At 57.7% G+C, this 19,407-nt stretch overlaps 1 protein-coding gene across 2 annotated transcripts in view; it reads right to left on the bottom strand.

The window, feature by feature from the left end:
- The window catches only part of USP48 (ubiquitin specific peptidase 48), a 63,203-nt gene that overhangs the window by 40,190 nt on the left and 3,606 nt on the right, over window positions 1–19,407 (bottom strand). Inside the window, exons 4-10 of one of the 2 annotated variants that reach the window (XM_054175941.1) lie at window positions 16,450–16,577; window positions 14,751–14,875; window positions 11,760–11,868; window positions 9,399–9,532; window positions 9,154–9,236; window positions 7,157–7,336; window positions 2,629–2,751 (exon numbers count right to left, since the gene is read on the bottom strand). In XM_054175941.1, coding sequence (XP_054031916.1) covers window positions 2,629–2,751; window positions 7,157–7,336; window positions 9,154–9,236; window positions 9,399–9,532; window positions 11,760–11,868; window positions 14,751–14,875; window positions 16,450–16,577 — 882 coding nt within the window. Of the gene's footprint in view, window positions 1–2,628; window positions 2,755–7,156; window positions 7,337–9,153; window positions 9,237–9,398; window positions 9,533–11,759; window positions 11,869–14,750; window positions 14,876–16,449; window positions 16,578–19,407 lie in introns of both variants that reach the window. The other variant, XM_054175940.1, reaches the window with a different exon arrangement.

Genomic DNA, 19,407 nt, shown 5'->3' with positions numbered 1-19,407 from the left:
CTCCAACGTCCTGGAAAAGCCTCTTTTGAACAGCATCAAAGCAAAATGCCTCAAATTTACAGCTGCATGAAACCAGCCCCAACCACAGGGCTCAACTGCTGCCCTTCGCTCCCCAGGCCCTGGCAGGCAGCCATGGGAAACAAAGGGAAGCACAGGAATCTGGAGCTGGGTGGAGAGGCTGCTGCAGGCTTATTGTTTGGGGCAGAAGAGGTAGGAAGGGAAGGGAGCTCAGGAGAGCTCAGGAAACAGCCTGGGAAGGAAGATTCCAGGCAGGAACCAGCAGTCAGTCCCAAAGGCTGGGTGGGGTTTGGTGCTGGGGGTGGGGTGGAAAAGGTTTAGTGCTGTTAGTAAGTGGGGGAGTGGGGGGGGAAGGTGAATGATTGACCCTCTCTGCAGCCAGATGACCTGAGCAGAGGCACAGAATTGTTTGGGTTGGGAAAGGCCTCTAAAATCACCCAGTGCAACCTTCACCCCACCCCCACCATGGCCACAGCTTTCCTGAACACCTCCAGGGCTCTCTGCCCCCTCCCTGGGCAGCCTGTGCCAACCCCTGACCACTCCTGCAGCAATGAAATTGTTCCTCATGGCCAACCTGAACCTCCCCTGGGGCAATCTCAGGACATTTCCTCTTGTCCTAGCATTTGTTCCCTGGGAGAAGAGACCAAGTCCCACATGCTCTAACTTCCTCTCAGGGAGCTGTAGAGAGCAATGAGGTCTCCTCTCAGCCTCCTCCTCTCCAGGCTGAACACCCCCAGCTCCCTCAGCTGCTCCTCCCCAGCCCTGTTGACCCTTCCTCAGCTTCCTTGCCCTTCCCTGGCCCTGCTCCAGCCCTTCTTGGAGACAGAGGCCCAAAACTGAAGCCAGTACCCAGAGGGGACATGCCACCTCTGCTGCCCCTGCTCTGCAGAAGGTCAGGACTCACCTCCATGCACATCAGCACCAGGGGTCTGATTGCTGCTGCTAATTGAGCAGCACACAAACCGGAGGCACCGCTAAACCCAGAGCCAAGCCCCCAGGCAGCTCTGCCACCCCCAGGCTCGCTACAGCAGGGTGAGAAGGTGCCCAGACAGAGCACAGCTCCCACCCTCTGCTTCCCATGCTGCTGCTTCTCCAGATGGCAGAGCTGGAGCCCTGGCAGCAGCAGCCTGGCAGCTGTCAAGGTTCCTCAGCTGCAGCCCGGGGCTGGCACCGCTGCCGACCCTGCGCCAGGCTGCAGCCTGTGCTGCACCCCGGCGCTGCCGGCGGGAGGGCTCCCTCCCAGCACCTGCCCACCCTGTCCTGCTGGCTGAGAGAACCAGGGAGCTGTTGGGGTTGGAAGAGACCTTTAAGGTCATCCAATCCAGCCCTTCACCCAGCACTGCCAGGCCACCACTGAACCATGGCCCTCAGCACCACATCTCCATAGCTCTGAAAGCCCTCCAGAGATGGGGACTCCACCTGGGCAGCCTGGGCCAGGCCTGGACAACCCTCAAGGGGAAGAAATTGTTCCTCATGTCCAACCTAAACCTCCCCTGGGGCAACTTGATGCCATTTCCTCTGGTCCTATTGCTTGTTTTGGTTAAAAAAGCCCTTTCAGACCATCCAGTCCAACCATTCTCTAGCTCTGCCAAGGCTGGGGCTAACCCCTGGCCCTCAGCACATCTCTGCAGCCTTGAAACACCTCCAGGGATGAGGATTCAGCCACCTCCCTGGGCAGCCTGGGCCAGGGTTTGAGAACCCTTTCAGTGAAGAAGTTTCTTCTGATGTCCAACCTAAACCTCCCCTGGGGCAGCTTGAGGCCATTTCCTCTTGTCCTTGGAACAGAGCCCAACCCCCACCAGGCTCCAGCCTTCTTCCAGGGAACAGTAGAGAGCAATGAGGTCTCCCTCAGCCCACTCTTCTCCAGACTAAACACCCTCAGCTCCCTCAGCTGCTCCTCCCCAGCCTTGTTCTCCAGACCCTTCACCATCTTCACTGCCCTCCTCTGGGCCCTGCTCCAGCCCCTCAATGCTCTTCTTGGGAGTGGGGAGGCCAAAATGAAGCCAGGGTTTGTGGTGTGGCCTCACCAGTGCCCAGCTCAGGGGGGTGACTTCTACCCTGCCCCTGCTGGCCACACCACTTCTATCTCTCCCTAGGGACAGTGAGGTGTGAGTGGGCACAAGAGTGGCATCATCAGGACAATGTTAGTTAAGGGCTCATGGGCAGTGGTCACAAAAGGGGCTTTGAGCAAAACCCCAACAGAGTCACACAATGTCAGGGGGTGGAAGGGACCTCCAGAGACCACTGGGTTCGATCCCCCTGCCAGAGCAGGGTCACCCAGGGCAGGCCACGCAGGAGCACATCCAGGCTGGCTTTGAGAGCCTACAAAGGAGACTCCACCACCTCTCTGGGCAGCCTGTTTCAGTGCTCCAACACCCTCACAGTAAAGGATCACAGAATGTGAAGGGCTGGAAGGGGCCTGGAAAGCTCATCCAGCCCAACCCCCCTGCCAGAGCAGATCACACAGGAACACATCCAGCTGCGTCTTGCATAGCTCCGGAGAGGGAGACTCCACAACCCCCCCCGGCAGCCAGTTTCTCCTGGGCTGCCTGGAGCATCCCAGGACAAGATGGAGAGGCCAAGAGAGCTGCAGGGCCCAAGCTGGCTTACCTGGGACCTCGACTGTGAGGGACTTCTCCCTGGTCTGCAGCCTGTACACCAGCATGTAGGCGTTGCGGGAGCAGTGGCTGCCCTTCCCGCACTTGGGCTTCCGAGCCTGGGACTTGGAAGGTTCTGCTGTGGTACAGAAGGGAAAGCATCATCAGTGACAGCACTGCACAGAGATGGCTGGAAGAGACATCCAGGCTCATCCCCTCCAACCCTGCACCCAGCACTGCAGGCTCAGCACCAAGCCATGGCCCTAAGCACCAGGCCCACAGCTGCTGGAACCCCCCCAGGGCTGGGCACTGCAGCACTGCCCTGGGCAGACCATTCCAGGGCTGAGATCCCTGCCAGGGCAGAAACCTTTCCTGATGCCAGCCTGAGCCTCCCCTGGGGCAGCTTGGAACCATTGCCTCTGCTCCTGGCCCTTGGCTGCCCCCTCCTTGCTCCAGCCTCCCTTCAGGGAGCTGCAGAGAGCAAGGAGGTCTCCCTCAGCCTCCTCTTCCCCAGCCTCAACCCCCCCAGCTCCCTCAGCCCTCCTCTAGCCCAGGGGCTCCAGGCCCTTCTCCAGCCTTCTTGCCCTTCTCTGGACACCTTCAGCCCCTCAATGTCCTTCCTGGAGTGAGGAGCCTAGAACTGAACACAACTCTCCAGGGGAAATAAACCACCCTTAATAAGCCACCCTTACCAGCCCAGCTCCTTCAGTGCCCTTCTGTTAACAGGACAAGTTTGCCACCTAGCCAGCTTCCCTCTCCCTGCTGCGCCCTGCCAGGCCCCTTTCTGCCAAGCACTGGGCTTGGCCTCAGGCAAAATTGCATCCCAAAGCAAGATCCAAATCCCTGCAGCATTTCTTGAGGCAGAGAAAGTCAAAGGCACTAAAATTAGGAGGCTGTTCTGAACCACCCTTCCACAGGAGCCCAGCACAACCTCCCCGAGCCAAAACCAGCCCTTGGGCACAAATCCTCTCTCCACACTGCCTCCTCTTCTGCTGTCCTGACACAGAAGGGCAGAGGAAGATCCTCAGGGGAGAAAGCCTGATTGATTCTCACTCCAAGAAGGACACTGAAAGGCCAGAGAAGGGCAACCAAGCTGGGGAAGGGTCTGGAGAGGAGCAGCTGAGGGAGCTGGGGGTGTTCAGCCTGGAGAAAAGGAGGCTGAGAGGAGACCTCACTGCTCTCTACAGCTCCCTGAGAGGCTGGAGTGAGGTGGGGGTTGGTCCCTTCTCCCAAGGACAAGAGGAAATGGGCTCAGGTGGCACCAGGGGAGGTTTAAGTTGCACATTGGAAGAAAATTGTCCACTTGAAAGGGTTCCCAAAGCCTGGCCCAGGCTGCCCAGGGAGGTGGTTGAATCCCCATCCCTGGAGCTGGGATGTGGTGCTGAGGGGTAGTGGTTTAGCCCCAGCATTTGGCAGAGTGAGAGAATGGTTGGACTGGCTGAGCTTCAAGGCCTTGTCCACCCAAGACAATTCCATGCTTCTCAGTTTCCCCTCTGCTGACTGTGTGTGGGTAAACCCCAGGCCCAGCAAAGCTCCCAGGGAGCTGACAGCCCCAGCAGTGGGGAGTGCAGAGCAGCTGCTGGGGTGATGTGAACTCAGTGTTGCAAGAGTGGCTGTTCCCAGACAGGCTGCCAGGCAGGACACAAACAGCATCTCCAGCTGCAGCCTCAGAACTCCACAGCAAAACAACAACCCTCCAGAGCTCACACTCCACACAGGCCACTGCAATCAGAACACAAGGGTCTTGTTTACCTCCATCCTGGGACAATTCCTCTGCCTCTCCCACTGCACCATGCAGGGGACTTCCAGCACCCCTCTTGACTTGATTTACTGCAAGCATTTCCTGAATTGCTCCCATCTGCTTGCCCAGGGCCCCAGCACTCCCTGCCCCCACACTGCAGATCTCTGCTTTCTGTTACCTTCAGGCTGCAGGGCTGGGCCCAAGCCAACCTCAGGAGGTTCAACAAGGCCAAGGGCAAGGTCCTGCAGCTGGCCTGGGGCAATCCCAAACACCAATACAGGCTGGGCAGGGGCTGGCTGGAGAGCAGCCCTGAAGGAAAGGACCTGGGGGTGCTGGTGGAGGAGAAGCTCAGCAGGAGCCAGCAGGGAGCACTTGCAGCCCAGAGAGCCAAGCAGAGCCTGGGCTGCAGCAAGAGAAGTGTGGCCAGCAGGGCCAGGGAGGGGATTCTGCCCCTCTGCTCCACTCTGCTGAGACCTCCCCTGCAGCTCCCCTGGAGCCTCTGTTCCAGGAAGGATCTGGAGGTGCTGGAAGGTGTCCAGAGAAGGGCCACGAGGAGGAGCAGAGGGCTGGAGCTGCTCTGCTGTGAGCACAGCCTGAGAGAGTTGGGGTTGTGCAGGCTGGAGAGGAGAAGGCTCCCAGGAGACCTCATTGTGGCCTTCCAGGATCTGAAGGGGGATCCAAGAAAGCTGGGGAGGGACTTTTGAGGGTGTCAGGGAGGGATAGGACTGGGGGGGATGGAGCAAAACTAGAAGTGGGGAGATGGAGATTGGATGTTGGGAAGAAGTTGTTCCCCAGGAGGGTGGTGAGAGCCTGGCACAGGCTGCCCAGGGAGGTGGTGGAAGCCTCCTGCCTGGAGGTGTTTGCAGCCAGGCTGGAGGTGACTGTGAACAACCTGCTGTGGTGTGAGGTGTCCCTGCCCATGGCAGGGGGTTGGAGCTGGCTGAGCCTTGAGCTCCCTTCCAACCCTGACAGTTCTATGATTCTCTGTGTCTGTAACCAGGAAGGGTCTCAGCTTTGCATGGAGCAGGCAAAAAAAGGCCAGCACTGGAGAAAAAGATCAAGTTGTGCATCCTCCAGAGCCTTCTAAACACATTTTGCTTCCACTCTTCAAGCAGCCTTGGAGCTCAGCAAGAATCTCTCCGTGTGGTTAAGCACAAAGCTTTAGAGGGAGGCAACAGCCAGGTTGGATTTGCTCCACTGAGCAAAACTCAGGAGCTTAAAACCAAAGGCTGAGGAGCTCTTCTTTCCTGCCAGGGTTACTTTTCTCCCTCACACCACTAGATGTCTGCCCAGCTTCACTGCTGGGCTGGAAGCACTCTGGAGGCAAAACATGAACAGGATGAGGAAGCTGCTCTGCTGGCAGCCTCCACCGGGGAGGGAAACCAAGAAGGTGTTTACTGGCAAGAGAGCTGAAAATAAAGCTGCATCAGGCAGAGGCAAGGAAGGAAATGGGAGAGGGAGGTGAATGCCCTGAGCCTGCTCAGGCTGAGGTGGTTTTACAGCAAACCAAAAGGAGCAAACCCATCTGAGGGTGACTTGGAGGCAAGCTGTTATTTGAGGACACTTGAAAGCAAGGAGCTGTTCCATCGAGTCCAACCACAGCCAAGCCCAAGTGTCCTGCTGGGGCAGTGCTTTCTGGGAACAGGCTGCTTGCATTAGCCATGCACAAAGGCAAAGACATTTCATTTATGAAGTGAAAATTTCACTGACAAAGGCACATTGCTGGCTTCAATTTCCCTTTTTCCCTGCTACTGCAGAGCACCCTGGCACTAGGGAATGCTGAGCAGCTGCAAATCCAAGCACTTCAAACCATGGCTGAAGCTGGAAGGGGGGAGATTGAGACTGGAGATGAGGAAGGAATTCTTTCCAGTGAGGGTGGGCAGACACTGGCACAGGCAGCCCAGGGAAGCTGTGGCTGTCCCCTGCCTGGAGGTGCTCAAGGCCAGGCTGGATGAGGCCTTGAGCTGGTGGGAGGTGTCCCTGCCCACGGCAGGGGGTTGGATCTGGATGAGCTTTAAGGTTCCTTCCAAGCCAACCCATTTGAGGCTTGTATGAGTCTATGGCCAGTGGAGATGCTGAGTTAACAGCATTGGGCTGGAAGGCTCTGAGCCCTCCTGATGGTACCTGTAAGCTGCTGCTGGATGATCCTTAAGGCCCTTTCCAACCCAACCCATTTTATCAATCTGTGATTTAATGCTGAGTTGCTCCTATCTGGCCCAAGAAATCCACAAGTCTGGCCTCAGGTTGAGCTCTCCAAGATCCCAAGACCTTGTCCTGGCCAGGGCACGTGGCAGTGTGGGAGCAGTGGCACAAGGTGAGCCAAGCAAGGGTAGGACAGAAGAGCACAAAGGCTAAGCACAACAAACTCCAAAGGCAGTTTGGGCTTTCCAAGCTGTTCTCTGGGTGAGGATATTTTTGCTGCAGGCTCTTTCCTGCCTCCAAGTAAAACACCTCGGTGGAAATCAAAACCTCCATGCGCTCAGGAAACTGAAAGTCACCTCCTTATCTGCTCCTCGAGCCTCCCCGGGCCCCGGGGGCCAGCTCGCCTGTGTCACCCCGATAGGCCCCGGCTGCCCCACTTATCAGCCTCTTATCTGCCACGTGGGGGCGAGAGGAATTCCAGAGGAAGCGACCGGCAGCGTGTGTAAACACTCCGCAGGGGGCTGAGCAGGCGGAAACGTGGCTGCAATCGGCAGAGCTGCCGCCGCCTTGCGAGGCAGGCCCGGGAGCACAGCGGGCCGGGAGCGCCGCGGGCAAGAGAGGGATGCGAGAAGGGCAACTCACAACGGAGAGCTTTTACCTAGATCCTCCTCAATCCCCAGCTGCAGCTTCTTGCCCTCCATCTTCTCTATGTCCTCGTCGTTGAACTTGTACCACTCGCCCGTCTGGGGGTCCTTGACGTGGGCGATGTAGTGGCCGGAGTAGGCGCTGACGCCGCGGTGGATGAGGACAGCGCTCAGCTCGTAGACGTAGAGCCCGTCTGCAGCACAGAGCACACATCAGCCAGGCTGCCAGAGACCTCCACCACCCCCACCACGGCCACCCAGCCCTAACTCATCAACCACACCATGGCACCAAGTGCCTCATCCAGGCTCTGCTGAAACACCTCCAGGCACCCCAACCCCTTCCTGGGCAGCACATCCCGAAGGGAATCTCTGTCTGGGAAGAACTTCTTGCTAAGCTCCAGCCTGAACCTCCCCTGGCACAGCTTGAGACTGTGTCCTCTTGTTCTGCTGCTGGGTGTCTGGGAGAAGAGACCAACCCCCACCTGGCTACAACCTCCCTGCAGGCAGTTGCAGAGAGCAATGAGGTCTCCCCTGAGCCTCCTCTTCTCCAGGCTAAGCAACCCCAGCTCCCTCAGCCTCTCCTCCCAGGGCTGTGCTCCAGACCCCTCCCCAGCTTTGTTGCCCTTCTCTGGACACCTTCCAGCAGCTCAACCTCTTTCCTAACCTGAGGAGCCCAGAACTGGCCACAGGACTCCAGGTGTGGCCTAAGCAGTGCTGAGCACAGGGCACAAGGACTTCCCTGCTCCTGCTGGCCACACTGCTCCTTATGCAGCCCAGGATGCCCTTGGCCTTCTTGGCCTCCTGGGCACACTGCTGGCTCATGTTCAGCTGCTCTACACCAGTACCCCCCACAGGTCCCTCTCTGCCTGGCTGCTCTCAACCACTCTGCCCCCAGCCTGTAGCTGCCTGGGGTTGTTGTGGCCAAAGTGCAGCCCCTGGCACTTGGACTTGTTACACCTCCTGCCCTTGGCCTCTGCCCCTCTCTCCAGCCTGGCCAGGGCCCTCTGCAGAGCCTCTCTACCCTTTAACAGCTCCACTCCTGCTCCCAGCTTGGAGTCATCTGGAAGGGAAGAAGCAGCAGCCACACAGCTCAGGGCTTTTCATGGATTCACGGAATGGAGGTTTGGGTTGGAAGCCAACCTGAACCTAAATGGCTTTGGATGTTACCCTGTGCTGTGGTTTTGCTGCCATCACTGCCATGCTATTCTCCCAATGATTTCAAGCAGCTTTAAACCCCCAGCACTACATTTACCTATACACAGGAGAACAAGGCAATGCCCTGCAGCAATCATCTCTTGCTCTGAACCCTTTGCCTCTTGCCCTCAGTTACCTGCTGGAATTTTATAGAATCCTAGAATGGGTTGGGTTGGAAGAGACCTCCAAGATCAGAAGATCAGCCAGCTCCAGCCCCCTGCCATGGTCAGGGACACCTCCCACCAGCTCAGGGCCTCATCCAGCCTGGCCTTGAACACCTCCAGGGAGGGGACATCCACAACCTCCCTGGGCAACCTGTGCCAGTGTCTCCCCAGCCTCCCTGGAAAGAATTCCTTCCTCATCTCCAGCATCAATGTCCCCTCCCCAAGCTTTCCTTCAGTGAGCTTCATGTTCTCACAAGGCAGCAGAGAGAGACTTGGAACAGGTGAGACTCTGGCACAGGTTGCCCAGGGGGGGCTGTGGATGTCCCCTGCCTGGAGCTGTTCAAGGCCAGCTTGGATGAGGCCTTGAGCAACCTGATCTAGTGGGAGGTGTCCCTGTCTGTGGCAAGGAGGTTGGAACTAGATGATGTTTAAGATCCCTTCCACCCCAACCCATTACCAGGATTCTGGGACTTGAACTTGCTTCCCTCCAAGACCTCCCCAGGCAGCTTCTGGCTTCCACCATCCACTTCCCGAGGCAGCGACTTGAAACCCGGGGCTCAGGCAACCATTGTCCACCAACAAAGAAGAGCTTTGGAGGAGACCTCCTTTCACCTGCCAGGTAAAGCTCAGACCAGAGGGCACACAGCACTCACTCTTCTGTTCCATGAAAGGCTCCATGTCCAGCAGCTCAGAGAAGCCAATGTAGGTGTTCAGCTTCTTCTTGTGGCCCGTTTGCCTGCGCGGGGGCAAAGCCTCAGCTCAGAGCACGGCGCCGCCAGCTCCCGCCTCAGCCCCCAGCCCTGAACACCCTCCCAGGCATCCCCAGAGGAGCCCAGGGAGGGTGCTCCACGTGCCACCAGGAGGCAGGAGCGGCAGCAGGCCACGGGGTGAGGCTCACCTGTCAAAGACGAAGCGCATGAGCTGCAGGTTGAGGGTGCAGGGCAGGCTGAGCAGCCGGATCTTCCTGGTGGCGTTCTGCTTGCTCTGGCAGCTCTCACAGAAGTAACGGTTGTCCCCTTCCAGCTTTTCTTCCTGAGCAGGGAGGGGAGGCACACAGAAAGGCCCTGAGAACAGGTTACCACTGGAGCACAGTCTGAGCTGCTCAGCAGCTGGAGGGCTGCAGAGCACCGAAGTGCTTTTAACCATCTCGGGCCCTTCCCGGCCGCTTTCCAACTCCAGCTCCAGGCTCAAGTCCAGAGGCAGCCTGGGCTGCAGCAAAAGCAGCCTGGCCAGCAGGTTAAGAGAGGGGATTCTGCTCCCCTGCTCTGCTCTGGCCTCACCTGCAGGGCTGTGTCCAGCTACAGGACCCCCAACACAAGAGAGACCTGCACCTGATGGAGAGAGTCCAGAGGAAGCCACCAAATTGCTTGGAGGGCTGGAGAACCTCCCCCATGGAGGCAGGCTGAGAGCTGGGGCTGCTCAGCATGGAGCAGAGAAGGCTCCAGGGAGAGCTCAGAGCTCCATTTCAGTATCTGCAGGGGACCTACTGGCAGGCTGGGGAGGGACTGTTCAGAAGGACCTGTGGGGATAGGCTGAGGAGCAAGGGTTTGGAACTGGAGCAGGGCAGAGTTAGGTTGGACACCAGGAGGAAGTTCTGCACAGGGAGGGTGGTGAGACACTGGCACAGGCTGCCCAGGGAGGTGGTTGAGGCTCCATCCCTGGAGGTACTCAAGCTCAGACTGGCTGTGTCCCTGGGCAGCCTGCTGTGGTTGGAGGTGTCCCTGCTGACTGCAGGGAGTTGGCCAAGATGACCTTTGAGGCTCCCTTCCAACCAAAGGGCTTTCCAAGCAGGGCAGCTCCTGCTTTCAGGAGAACTTGAGATTACATCAAGCTCCATTCCTCCTGCTCAGGCTGCTCACAAGACTGCCAGGTTTGCTCCCTGCTTGACTGAGTTGGTTTATACCAATGAGCTCTAGATAAGAAAATAATTAAATCATCCTTTAGGAGGTCACAGAGACCAAGTTAATGTAAAGCCACCTTGCAGCCTGGAGATGACAATCTCCCTGTGCTCAGCCACACCAGCATAACAGCCTGGTTGGGTAGGAAGAGACCTGTAAAGCTCATCCAGCCCAACCCCCCCACACTCAGCAGGGACCTCTGCAACCAGAGCAGGTTGCTCAGAGCTCCAAACAACCTCACCTGGAATGGTTCCAGTTGGGACACCTCTCACCTCTCTGGACAACCTGGGCCAGGCTCTCACCACCCTCAGGGGCAAACATTTCTCCCTTCTCTCCACTCTCAATCTCCCTCTTTCAGTTTCAAACCATCCCCCCTTGTCCTGGCACAAGAGACCCTGCCCAAAAGCCTGTCCCCAGCTTTCTGTCCCCTTCAAACACTGAAAGGCCACCAGAAGGTCTCCCTGGAGCCTTTTCCAGGCTGAACAAATGCAACTCTCTCAGCCTGGCCTCGCAGCAGAGGGCTTCCAGCCCTAGGGTCACTGCTGTGCTCTCCCCTGGACCCATCCCCCTGCAAGAGTCGCTGCCTGTGCCCAAGTAGGTCTGAGGGCAGGGTTAGGTGGGAGGAGACCTCCAAGCGCCCCAGGCAGGTCACAAGGTTGTTCTGCTGGAAGGAGGAGCAGGCAGACTCCCAGCTCACCCTCGCAGGATCGGCAGGCACGCACACAAACCTCTCTGCTTCCACAAGCAGAACAACCGGTTGGAGGAGAGCAGCAGCGAGGCCAAACAGCTCAGGGGCAGCCGCCCCGGGGTCAGCTCTGGCCTAAATATTTCCAGTTGAATCCACACCTCAAACCTTCAGCCTGCTGGACCTCAACTTAAGAGCCAGGCAGATTTTCAAGTGGACTTAAGAGCCCTCGCAGCTGTTCCCCCGCTGCTATTCCAGGCCCTCCCCAGTACTCGGAGAGGCATTTGGGAGGGGGAAAGATCTCCTGTTGCTATGCAGATGAGCACCCACAGAGCAGGCACAAAAAGCACCAATTCTCAGGTGCTACCCATGACAAAGCAGGCAGGGCCTTTTGGCAGGGCTTTGGGGGCTCCTCTGCCCGACTCTGTTTGCATGAAGCCTCCAAGTGCTCTTCAAAGCCCAAGCACCTGCAAGCGCTCCACAGCCACTCTCCCACTCGGCCCTCCCCGGGGCCGGCTCCAGGGACACAAACATTTCCTCCCGGCCGCCTCTCCCCGAGGCAGGCTCAGTCACTCCACTCCCAAGCCGACCTCCCAAGGCTTCCACAGGAGGAAGGAAGGAATTAAAACACCTTGCTAAGAATAGCAGGGCCCAGGCCCCAGCGAGCTCCTCATACCTTCAGGAATTCCGTGATGCAGTCTGTCAGCTGCTTGTGCCCTTGGATGTTTAACTCCAGCTCGTAGAACTTAGATAAGAGCTTGGACTCCCTGCCACACTGGTTGCAACTAGGAGGAGGAGGAGGAGGGGAAAAAAAAAAGAGAAGAAGATAAAACCAGCTGAGGAACAGTTCAGTGAACTGCCCAGGAAAACACTCCCTCAGCTCAGCTTGAAAAGCAGGAGGAAAAAGCTGAGCCAGGGTTGAGGAGGGTCAGAGCTCTGCAGCACAGAAAGTCTCCAAGGTGGAAACAGGACAGCACCTACTGGGACAAGCTGGGGCTTACAACCCGTGCTCAACACCACTGCAGCCAGGGCTCTTCCCCTTCCCAGCTCCAAGCCATTGCCCCTCACCCTGGCACTCCCAGCCCCTCTCAAAAGCTTTGGTGTCAAGCACTGAACCTGCAGAGAGCAGAGGCTGCCTGGGGCTGTGCTGGCAGAGTTTTGGCCTCTCTTTGAGTCAGTTAAAAAAGCAATCCAGAAACAACCCAAATCTCCATGGATGCTCCACCAGCAGCTCACAGACACCACCAGGAGGGCTGTGGGCTTCTCAGAGCCTTCCAACCCACTGCTGGCAGCTCAGCATCTCCACTGCCAGAGACTCACAGAAGCCTAAAATGGGCTGGGCTGGAAGGGACCTCAAAGCTCAGCCAGTTCCAACCCCCTGCCATGGGCAGGGACACTTCCCACCAGCACAGGCTGCTCAAGGCCTCATCCAGCCTGGCCTTCAACACCTCCAGGGAAGGGTAAACCCCAGCCTCCCTGAGCAGCCTGTGCCAGAGTCTCCCCAGCCTCACTCTCAAGAATTCCTTCCTCATCTCCAGTCTCAGTCTCCTCCCTCCCAGCTCAAAGCCATTGTCCTCATCCTGGCACTCCCAGCCCTTGTCCAAAGTCCCTCCCCAGCTCTCCTGGAGCCCTTCAGGAGCCCTCACTCTAAAGAATCTGTCAGTATTGAGGTGAAATCCAGAGCTCTGAGAACACAGGGATGCAAATGCACCCCCCAGAGATCCTGCTCTCTGGGGCTGCAGGACTTCAGATTCTGTTGCTTTCAATCCTGGGTTCAGTTTTGGCCTCCTCACTCCAAGGACATTGAGGGCTGGAGCAGGTCCAGAGAAAGGCAATCAAGCTGGGGAAGGGTCTGGAGAGCAGGGATGGGGAGGAGCAGCTGAGGGAGCTGGGGGTCTTGAGCCTGGAGAAAAGGAGGCTGAGGAGAGACCTCCTTGCTCTCTGCAGCTCCCTGGAAGGAGGCTGGAGCCAGGTGGGGGTTGGGCTCTTCCCTCAAGCAACAAGTGACAGGATGAGAGGAAATGGCCTCAGGTTGCCTCAGGGAAGGTTTAAGGTCAGACAGGAGGAACAATTTCTTCCTCTTGAGGGGTCCAGGAGGGGTTTGAAAGCCCTGGAGAGGTGGTGCTGAGAGCCATGGTTTTGGGGTGCCCTGGCAGGGCTGGGGCCAGGGTTGGATTTGATGATTTTTCAAGGTCTGTTCCAACCCAAATCATTTTGTGACCCTAACTCACAGTTTTCATTGGGAAATTTGCATGAAGGGGTTAAAAGCAGCTGGGGAACTCCACCAGCACCAGAGTCAGGAAACCTGAAAGCCAGAAACCTCTTATAACACACTCAGAGCTTCAGGGAATGGCTTGGGCTGGAAGGGACCTTGAGGATTATCTAGTTCCAAGCTCCCTGCCATAGGCAGGGACATATTCTGGCAGCTTATCTGCCACAGGGGTTGTGAGGAGAGGTCACTTCATCCCCCTCAAACTCCTGGACCTGATGGAGCAGGTTTGGAGGAGGGCCACAAAAACAATCAAGGGGTTGGAGCAGCTCTGCTATGAGGACAGGCTGAGGGAGCTGGAGGAGTTCAGCATGGAGAAGAGAAGGGGAGGTGTTGAAGGCCAGGCTGGATGAGGCCTTGAGCAGCCTGGGCTGGGGGGAGGTGTCCCTGCCCCATGGCAGGGGGTTGGAACTGGATGAGCTTTAAGATCACTTCCAACCCAACCCATTTTAAGCTTCTATGAGTCTCTGGCAGTGGAGATGCTGAGCTGACAGCATTGAGCTGGGGAGTCCCCATCCCTGGAGGTGTTTAGGAAGAGCCTGGATGAGGCCCTTGGTGCCATGGTTTGGTTGCTCAGATGGTGCTGGGGGAGAGGTTGGACTTGAGGACCTTTTCCAATCTGCTTAATTCTATTCCATCTTTAAGGTCCCTTCCAGCCCAACCCATTCTAGGAGTCTGTGAGTCTCTGGCAGTGGAGATGCTGAGCTGACAGCACTGAGCTTGGGCTGGAAGGCTCTGAGAACCCCACAGCCCTCCTGGTGGTGTCTGTGAGCTGCTGGTGGAGCATCCATGGAGATTTGGGTTGTTTCTGCATTGCTTTTTTAACTGACTCAAAGGGAGGCCAAAACTCTGCCAGCACAGCCCCAGGCAGCCTCTGCTCTCTGCAGGTTCAGTGCTTGACACCAAAGCTTTTGAGAAGGGCTGGGAGTGCCAGGGTGAGGGGCAATGGCTGGGAAAGGAGAGACTGAGACTGGAGAGGAGGAATTGTTGAGTGAGGCTGGGGAGACCTAATAGCAAACCTCCAGTATCCAAAGGGGGCTACAAAAGAAGGCTGCAGAGGAACTGTTTGCAAAGGCCTGCAGGGACAGGCCCAGGGCCAATGGCTTCAAAGCAGAGCAGAGCAGATTGAGATTGGCTGTGAGGAACAAGTTCTGCAGCAGGAGGCTGCTGGAACCCTGCAGCAGGTGGCCCAGGGAGGTGGTTGGGCTCCATCCCTGGAGATGCTCAAAGCAAAGCTCCACAGGGCTCTGGGCAACCTGCTCTGGTGGAGGATGTCCCTGCTGAGTGCAGAGGGGGTTGGACTGGGTGAGCTTTGGAGCTCCCTCCTGCGAGTCTCTGATTCTTCCAAACTGTTTGCACCTCGGGGAGAGAGCTGCCTGGCCACGGCCCAGCACTTACACGGTGACATAGGCATACTCCCCGCAGAACTGCTTCTGCACGATGTTCCGAACGTCAGGGTTCTTCTGTTTGGACAAAGTATCCTCCAGCAAGGACATGAAGAGCTTGGAGAACTCCTGGGCATCCTACAAGAGAAAAACAAGGCCATTAAACGAGCCCCAGCAGCACAAAGCCCCAGCACAACACCGCGGCTAATTTACTGCTAATTACCCTCAGCGCTGCCGCAGCCTGTGCCCTGAATAGGAATAAAAGAGCAGGCAGCAGAAGCAAAGGATCGGCCTGAAAGGGGCTGAGCCCTCCCCAGCATGAGACCATCTGGCTCCTGGCCAGGCACCCCGCGGGGTTTGACTTCTACTCTGCTCCTTGCAGGGCTCTGGTAGGGGGGATAAAAGCCCCAGAAGCCCAACTCCTGCAGAGCTTCTGTCCTCTTCCTGCTGCTCCCTCGAAGCTCAGCACCCGCCGGGAGCTGCCCCAGCTTGTGGCAGAGGTGAGGAGAATAAACACCCCCCCAAAACCTGAGAGGCTGCTGCCTGGATTTGTCTCCTCCTGCAAGGCTCAGAGCTTCCCACACCCACCTCAGGCCCTTCCTCTCCCACCCTTACTCTCCTTTGCTCACAAGGACAAAGGAGCTTTGGCCCTGGCAGCGTCTCTGGGCAGTAGCCACTCTTTCTTTTCCCCCCTGAGAAGCCCTCAGGTTCTTCCTCCAGCAGTTCCTCCTCACTTCCCAACCTGTGCCCCACTCCTGAGCCATCTGGCTCCAGTCACAGCCCCACAGGACCTGCCTGAGGCACTCACCCCTCTCTAACTGCAGCTTCTCTGCCCCACATGCTCATGCTGGACCTTAGCTGGCTCCTGGTGACCTGACCAAACATCTTCTCGCCCTGACAGTGCTCTTCAGCCCCCCCTGACCTACCCAGCTGGGACCAGCAGCCCATAAAGCACCTGCTGAAGGACCCTCCTGGCACTCCCTGGGCTCTTCCTCACTTCCCTGTCCCCATCCCATCACTCCCTGGGCTCCTCCTCACTTCCCTGTCCCCATCCCATCACTCCCTGGGCTCCTCCTCACTTCCCTGTCCCCATCCCATCACTCCCTGGGCTCCTCCTCACTTCCCTGTCCCCATCCCATCACTCCCTGGGCTCTTCCTCACTTCCCTGTCCCCATCCCATCACTCCCTGTGTTCCTCCTCACTTCCCTGTCCCCATCCCATCGCTCCCTGGGCTCCTTTTGACCTTCCCCATCCACCTCCCTAGATAACCTGGGCTGCTCTTGAGCTTTCCTGTGCAACTCCTGCCCAAGGCTCCTCCTGGCCTTCCCTGGCCTCCTCCTGCCCTTCCTGTCCCCATCCCATGTCACACCCTGGGTTCCTCCTGCCCTTCCTTGCCCTCCTCCTAACCAACCTTATCAGTAGCTATTTCCTGAGAGATTTGTGACTCTTACAGACTCAGAAAACACCTCAAATATCCCCCAGTCCAACCTGGCTTCCTACTGCCCAACCTACTCCTATCCCCCCGGCTGCTGCCCTTCCCCAGGCTCCTCCTGGCCTGCCACACTAAGGGGAAGGACCTGGGAGCACCACTTCTCCCTCTGCCTTTGTCCCAAGCAGCACAACCCACCTCAGAGACAGCAGGCTACCCAGAAATGGTGGCTGCAGCCTGCTCTCAAGAAGGGCAGAAGTGGAGGCAGCCATCTGCAACCTACCTGCTGCTGCCCTGTGTCCAGGCCCAGAGCTTTGACGAAGCCTGAGGGGTCGATGTACCTCCTCTTGCTGTTCTGCAGCAGGGCAAACAGGTACTGCAGGTGCTCACAGATTGTCTGGGGCTCATAGTCTGGGGAGGAAACAGCAAGTTCCACATCTGAAGGTGCTCAGACAACAGGTCACCCAGGGAGGCTGTGGCTGTCCCCTGCCTGGAGGTGGTCAGGGCCAGGCTGGATGAGGCCCTGAGCAGCCTGGGCTGGGGGGAGGTGTCCCTGCCCATGGCAGGGGGCTGGAGCTGGCTGAGCTTTGAGCTCCCTTCCAACCCAGCCCATTTTAGGCTTCTGTGAGCCTCTGGCAGTGGAGATGCTGAGCTGACAGCATTGAGCTTGGGCTGGAAGCTGTGGGTTTCACCTCAATACTGACAGAGATTCTTTAGAGTGAGGCCTCCTGAAGAGGCTCCAGGAGAGCTGGGGAAGGACTCTGGACAAGGGCTGGGAGTGCCAGGATGAGGACAATGGCTTTGAGCTGGGAGAGAGGAGACTGAGACTGGAGATGAGGAAGAAATTCTTTCCAGGGAGGGTGGGGAGACTCTGGCACAGGCTGCCCAGGGAGGCTGTGGCTGCCTCCTGCCTGGAGGTGTTGAAGACCAGGCTGGATGAGGCCTTGAGCAGCCTGGGCTGGGGGAGGTGTCCCTGCCCATGGCAGGGGGCTGGAGCTGGCTGAGCTTTAAGGTCCCTTCCAGCCCAACCCATTCTAGGATTCTATAAAACTCCAGCAGGTAACTGAGGACAAGAGGCAGGGGGCTGAGGGCAGGAGGCTGAGGGCAGGGGGCTCAGGGCATTCCCTTGCTCTCCTTTTGCAGAGGTAAAGGTACTGAGCAGTGATGCTGGGGGTTTAAAGCTGCTTGAAATCATCAGGAGAGTAACCTGGCAGTGGTGGCAGCAAAACCACAGCAGAGGGTAACATCCAAAGCCATTTGGGTTGGAGACCCTCAAGATGATCAAGTCCAGCCATCACTACCCTGCAGTGCCCCACAGGAGCTGGGAGAGAAGCAGCTGAAGCTGCTTGTTCCACAGCTTCTTTTTTACCCTAAATGGTGAAGCATAGAATCAATAAGGTTGGAAAAGACCTCAGAGCTCACCAAGTCCAAGCTGTCACCCAGCACCTCCTGACAGCCAAACCATGGCTCCAAGGGCCACATCCAGTCCCCTCCTGAACACCTCCAGGGATGGGGACTCCACCACCTCCCTGGGCAGCACATTCCCATGGCCAATCTCTCTTTCTATAAAGAATTTCTTCCTCACCTCCAGCCTAAACCTCCCCTGGCACAGCTTGAGACTGTGTCCTCTTGTTCTGGTGCTGGGTGCCTGGCAGAAGAGCCCAACCCCCAGCTGGCTACAACCTCCCTGCAGGGATTTGCAGAGAGCAAGAAGGTCTCCCCTGAGCCTCCTCTTCTGCAGGCTAAGCAACCCCAGCTCCCTCAGCCTCTCCTCCCAGGGCTGTGCTCCAGACCCCTCCCCAGCTCTGTTGCCCTTCTCTGGACACCTTCCAGCAGCTAAACCTCTTTCCTGACCTGAGGAGCCCAGAGCTGGCCACAGGACTCCAGGTGTGGCCTGAGCAGTGCATCACTGAAAACAGGATGCAAACAGGAAGAATCAGGCAGCTGGCCTGACCCAGAGCACACCTCCAGCCCCACACCATGCACAAAGGGCCAAGGCTTGAGGCCATCAGGTCTGGGAGGGCACTGGGAGCCTCTCCCACACCACAGACCTACACTGTCCCCTGCCCAAACCCCTGTGCTGCCACTCCCAGCACCATCAATAAGCTGAGCAGCAGTTTGGGAAGCAGCTCAGCAAGAAGCAAACCCCAGTTCCTGTTTCCACCCAGCCAGCTCAGCTGGACTGAAGGAATCAGTTGGATAAAGGTTGGTTTGTCTCCAAAAGCTGGGGGATGGACTCAGGAACAACCACATGGGGGTGGCACAAGTGGCTCCAGCTTCTCCTCTTGACTCTCTCACAGCATCACAGCATGGGAGGGGTTGGAAGGGAGCTCTGGAAATCACCAAGTCCAACCCCCCCTGCCAAGGAAGGGGCACCCAGAATCACAGAGTCTAAGGTCATAGAATCATGGAATAGTTTGGGCTGGAAAAGAGCTCTATAGGATCAAGTCCAACCAGTGACCCAACACCACCATGGCCCCAAGTGCCATGGCCACACCTTTCCTGAACACCTCCATGGAGGGTGACTGCACCTCCCTGGGCAGCCTGCTCCAATGCCTGACCACTCTTGCAATTGCTCCTAGTCTCCATCCTCAGCCTCCCCTGGCACAATTTCAGGTCACAGAATCACAGAGCTGTCAGGGCTGGAAGGGAGCTCCAGGCTCAGCCAGCTCCAACCCCCTGCCATGGGCAGGGACACCTCACACCACAGCAGGTTGCTCACAGCCACCTCCAGCCTGGCTGCAAACACCTCCAGGCAGGAGGCTTCCACCACCTCCCTGGGCAGCCTGTGCCAGGCTCTCACCACCCTCATGGGCAACAACTTCTTCCTCACAGCCAATCTCAATCTCCCCACTTCTAGTTCTGCTCCATCCCCCCCCAGTCCTATCCCTCCCTGACACCCTCAGAAGTCCCTCCCCAGCTTTCTTGCAGCCCCCTGCAGATCCTGGAAGGCCACAATGAGGTCTCCTGGGAGCCTTCTCCTCTCCAGCCTGCACAACCCCAACTCTCTCAGGCTGTCTCCAGAGCAGAGCAGCTCCAGCCCTCTGCTCCTCCTCATGGCCCTGCTCTGGACACCTTCCAGCACCTCCAGATCCTTCCTGGCACAGAGGCTCCAGACCTGGACCCAGAGCTCCAGCTGTGGGCTCAGCAGAGTGGAGCAGAGGGGCAGAATCCCCTCCCTGGCCCTGCTGGCCACACTTCTCTTGCTGCAGCCCAGGCTCTGCTTGGCTCTCTGGGCTGC

This window comes from Dryobates pubescens, chromosome 33 (assembly GCF_014839835.1).
Source record: "Dryobates pubescens isolate bDryPub1 chromosome 33, bDryPub1.pri, whole genome shotgun sequence".
Taxonomy (NCBI): domain Eukaryota; kingdom Metazoa; phylum Chordata; class Aves; order Piciformes; family Picidae; genus Dryobates; species Dryobates pubescens.
The sequence above is the reverse complement of the archived record's forward strand: the minus strand, read 5'-3'. Positions and strand labels throughout refer to the sequence as shown.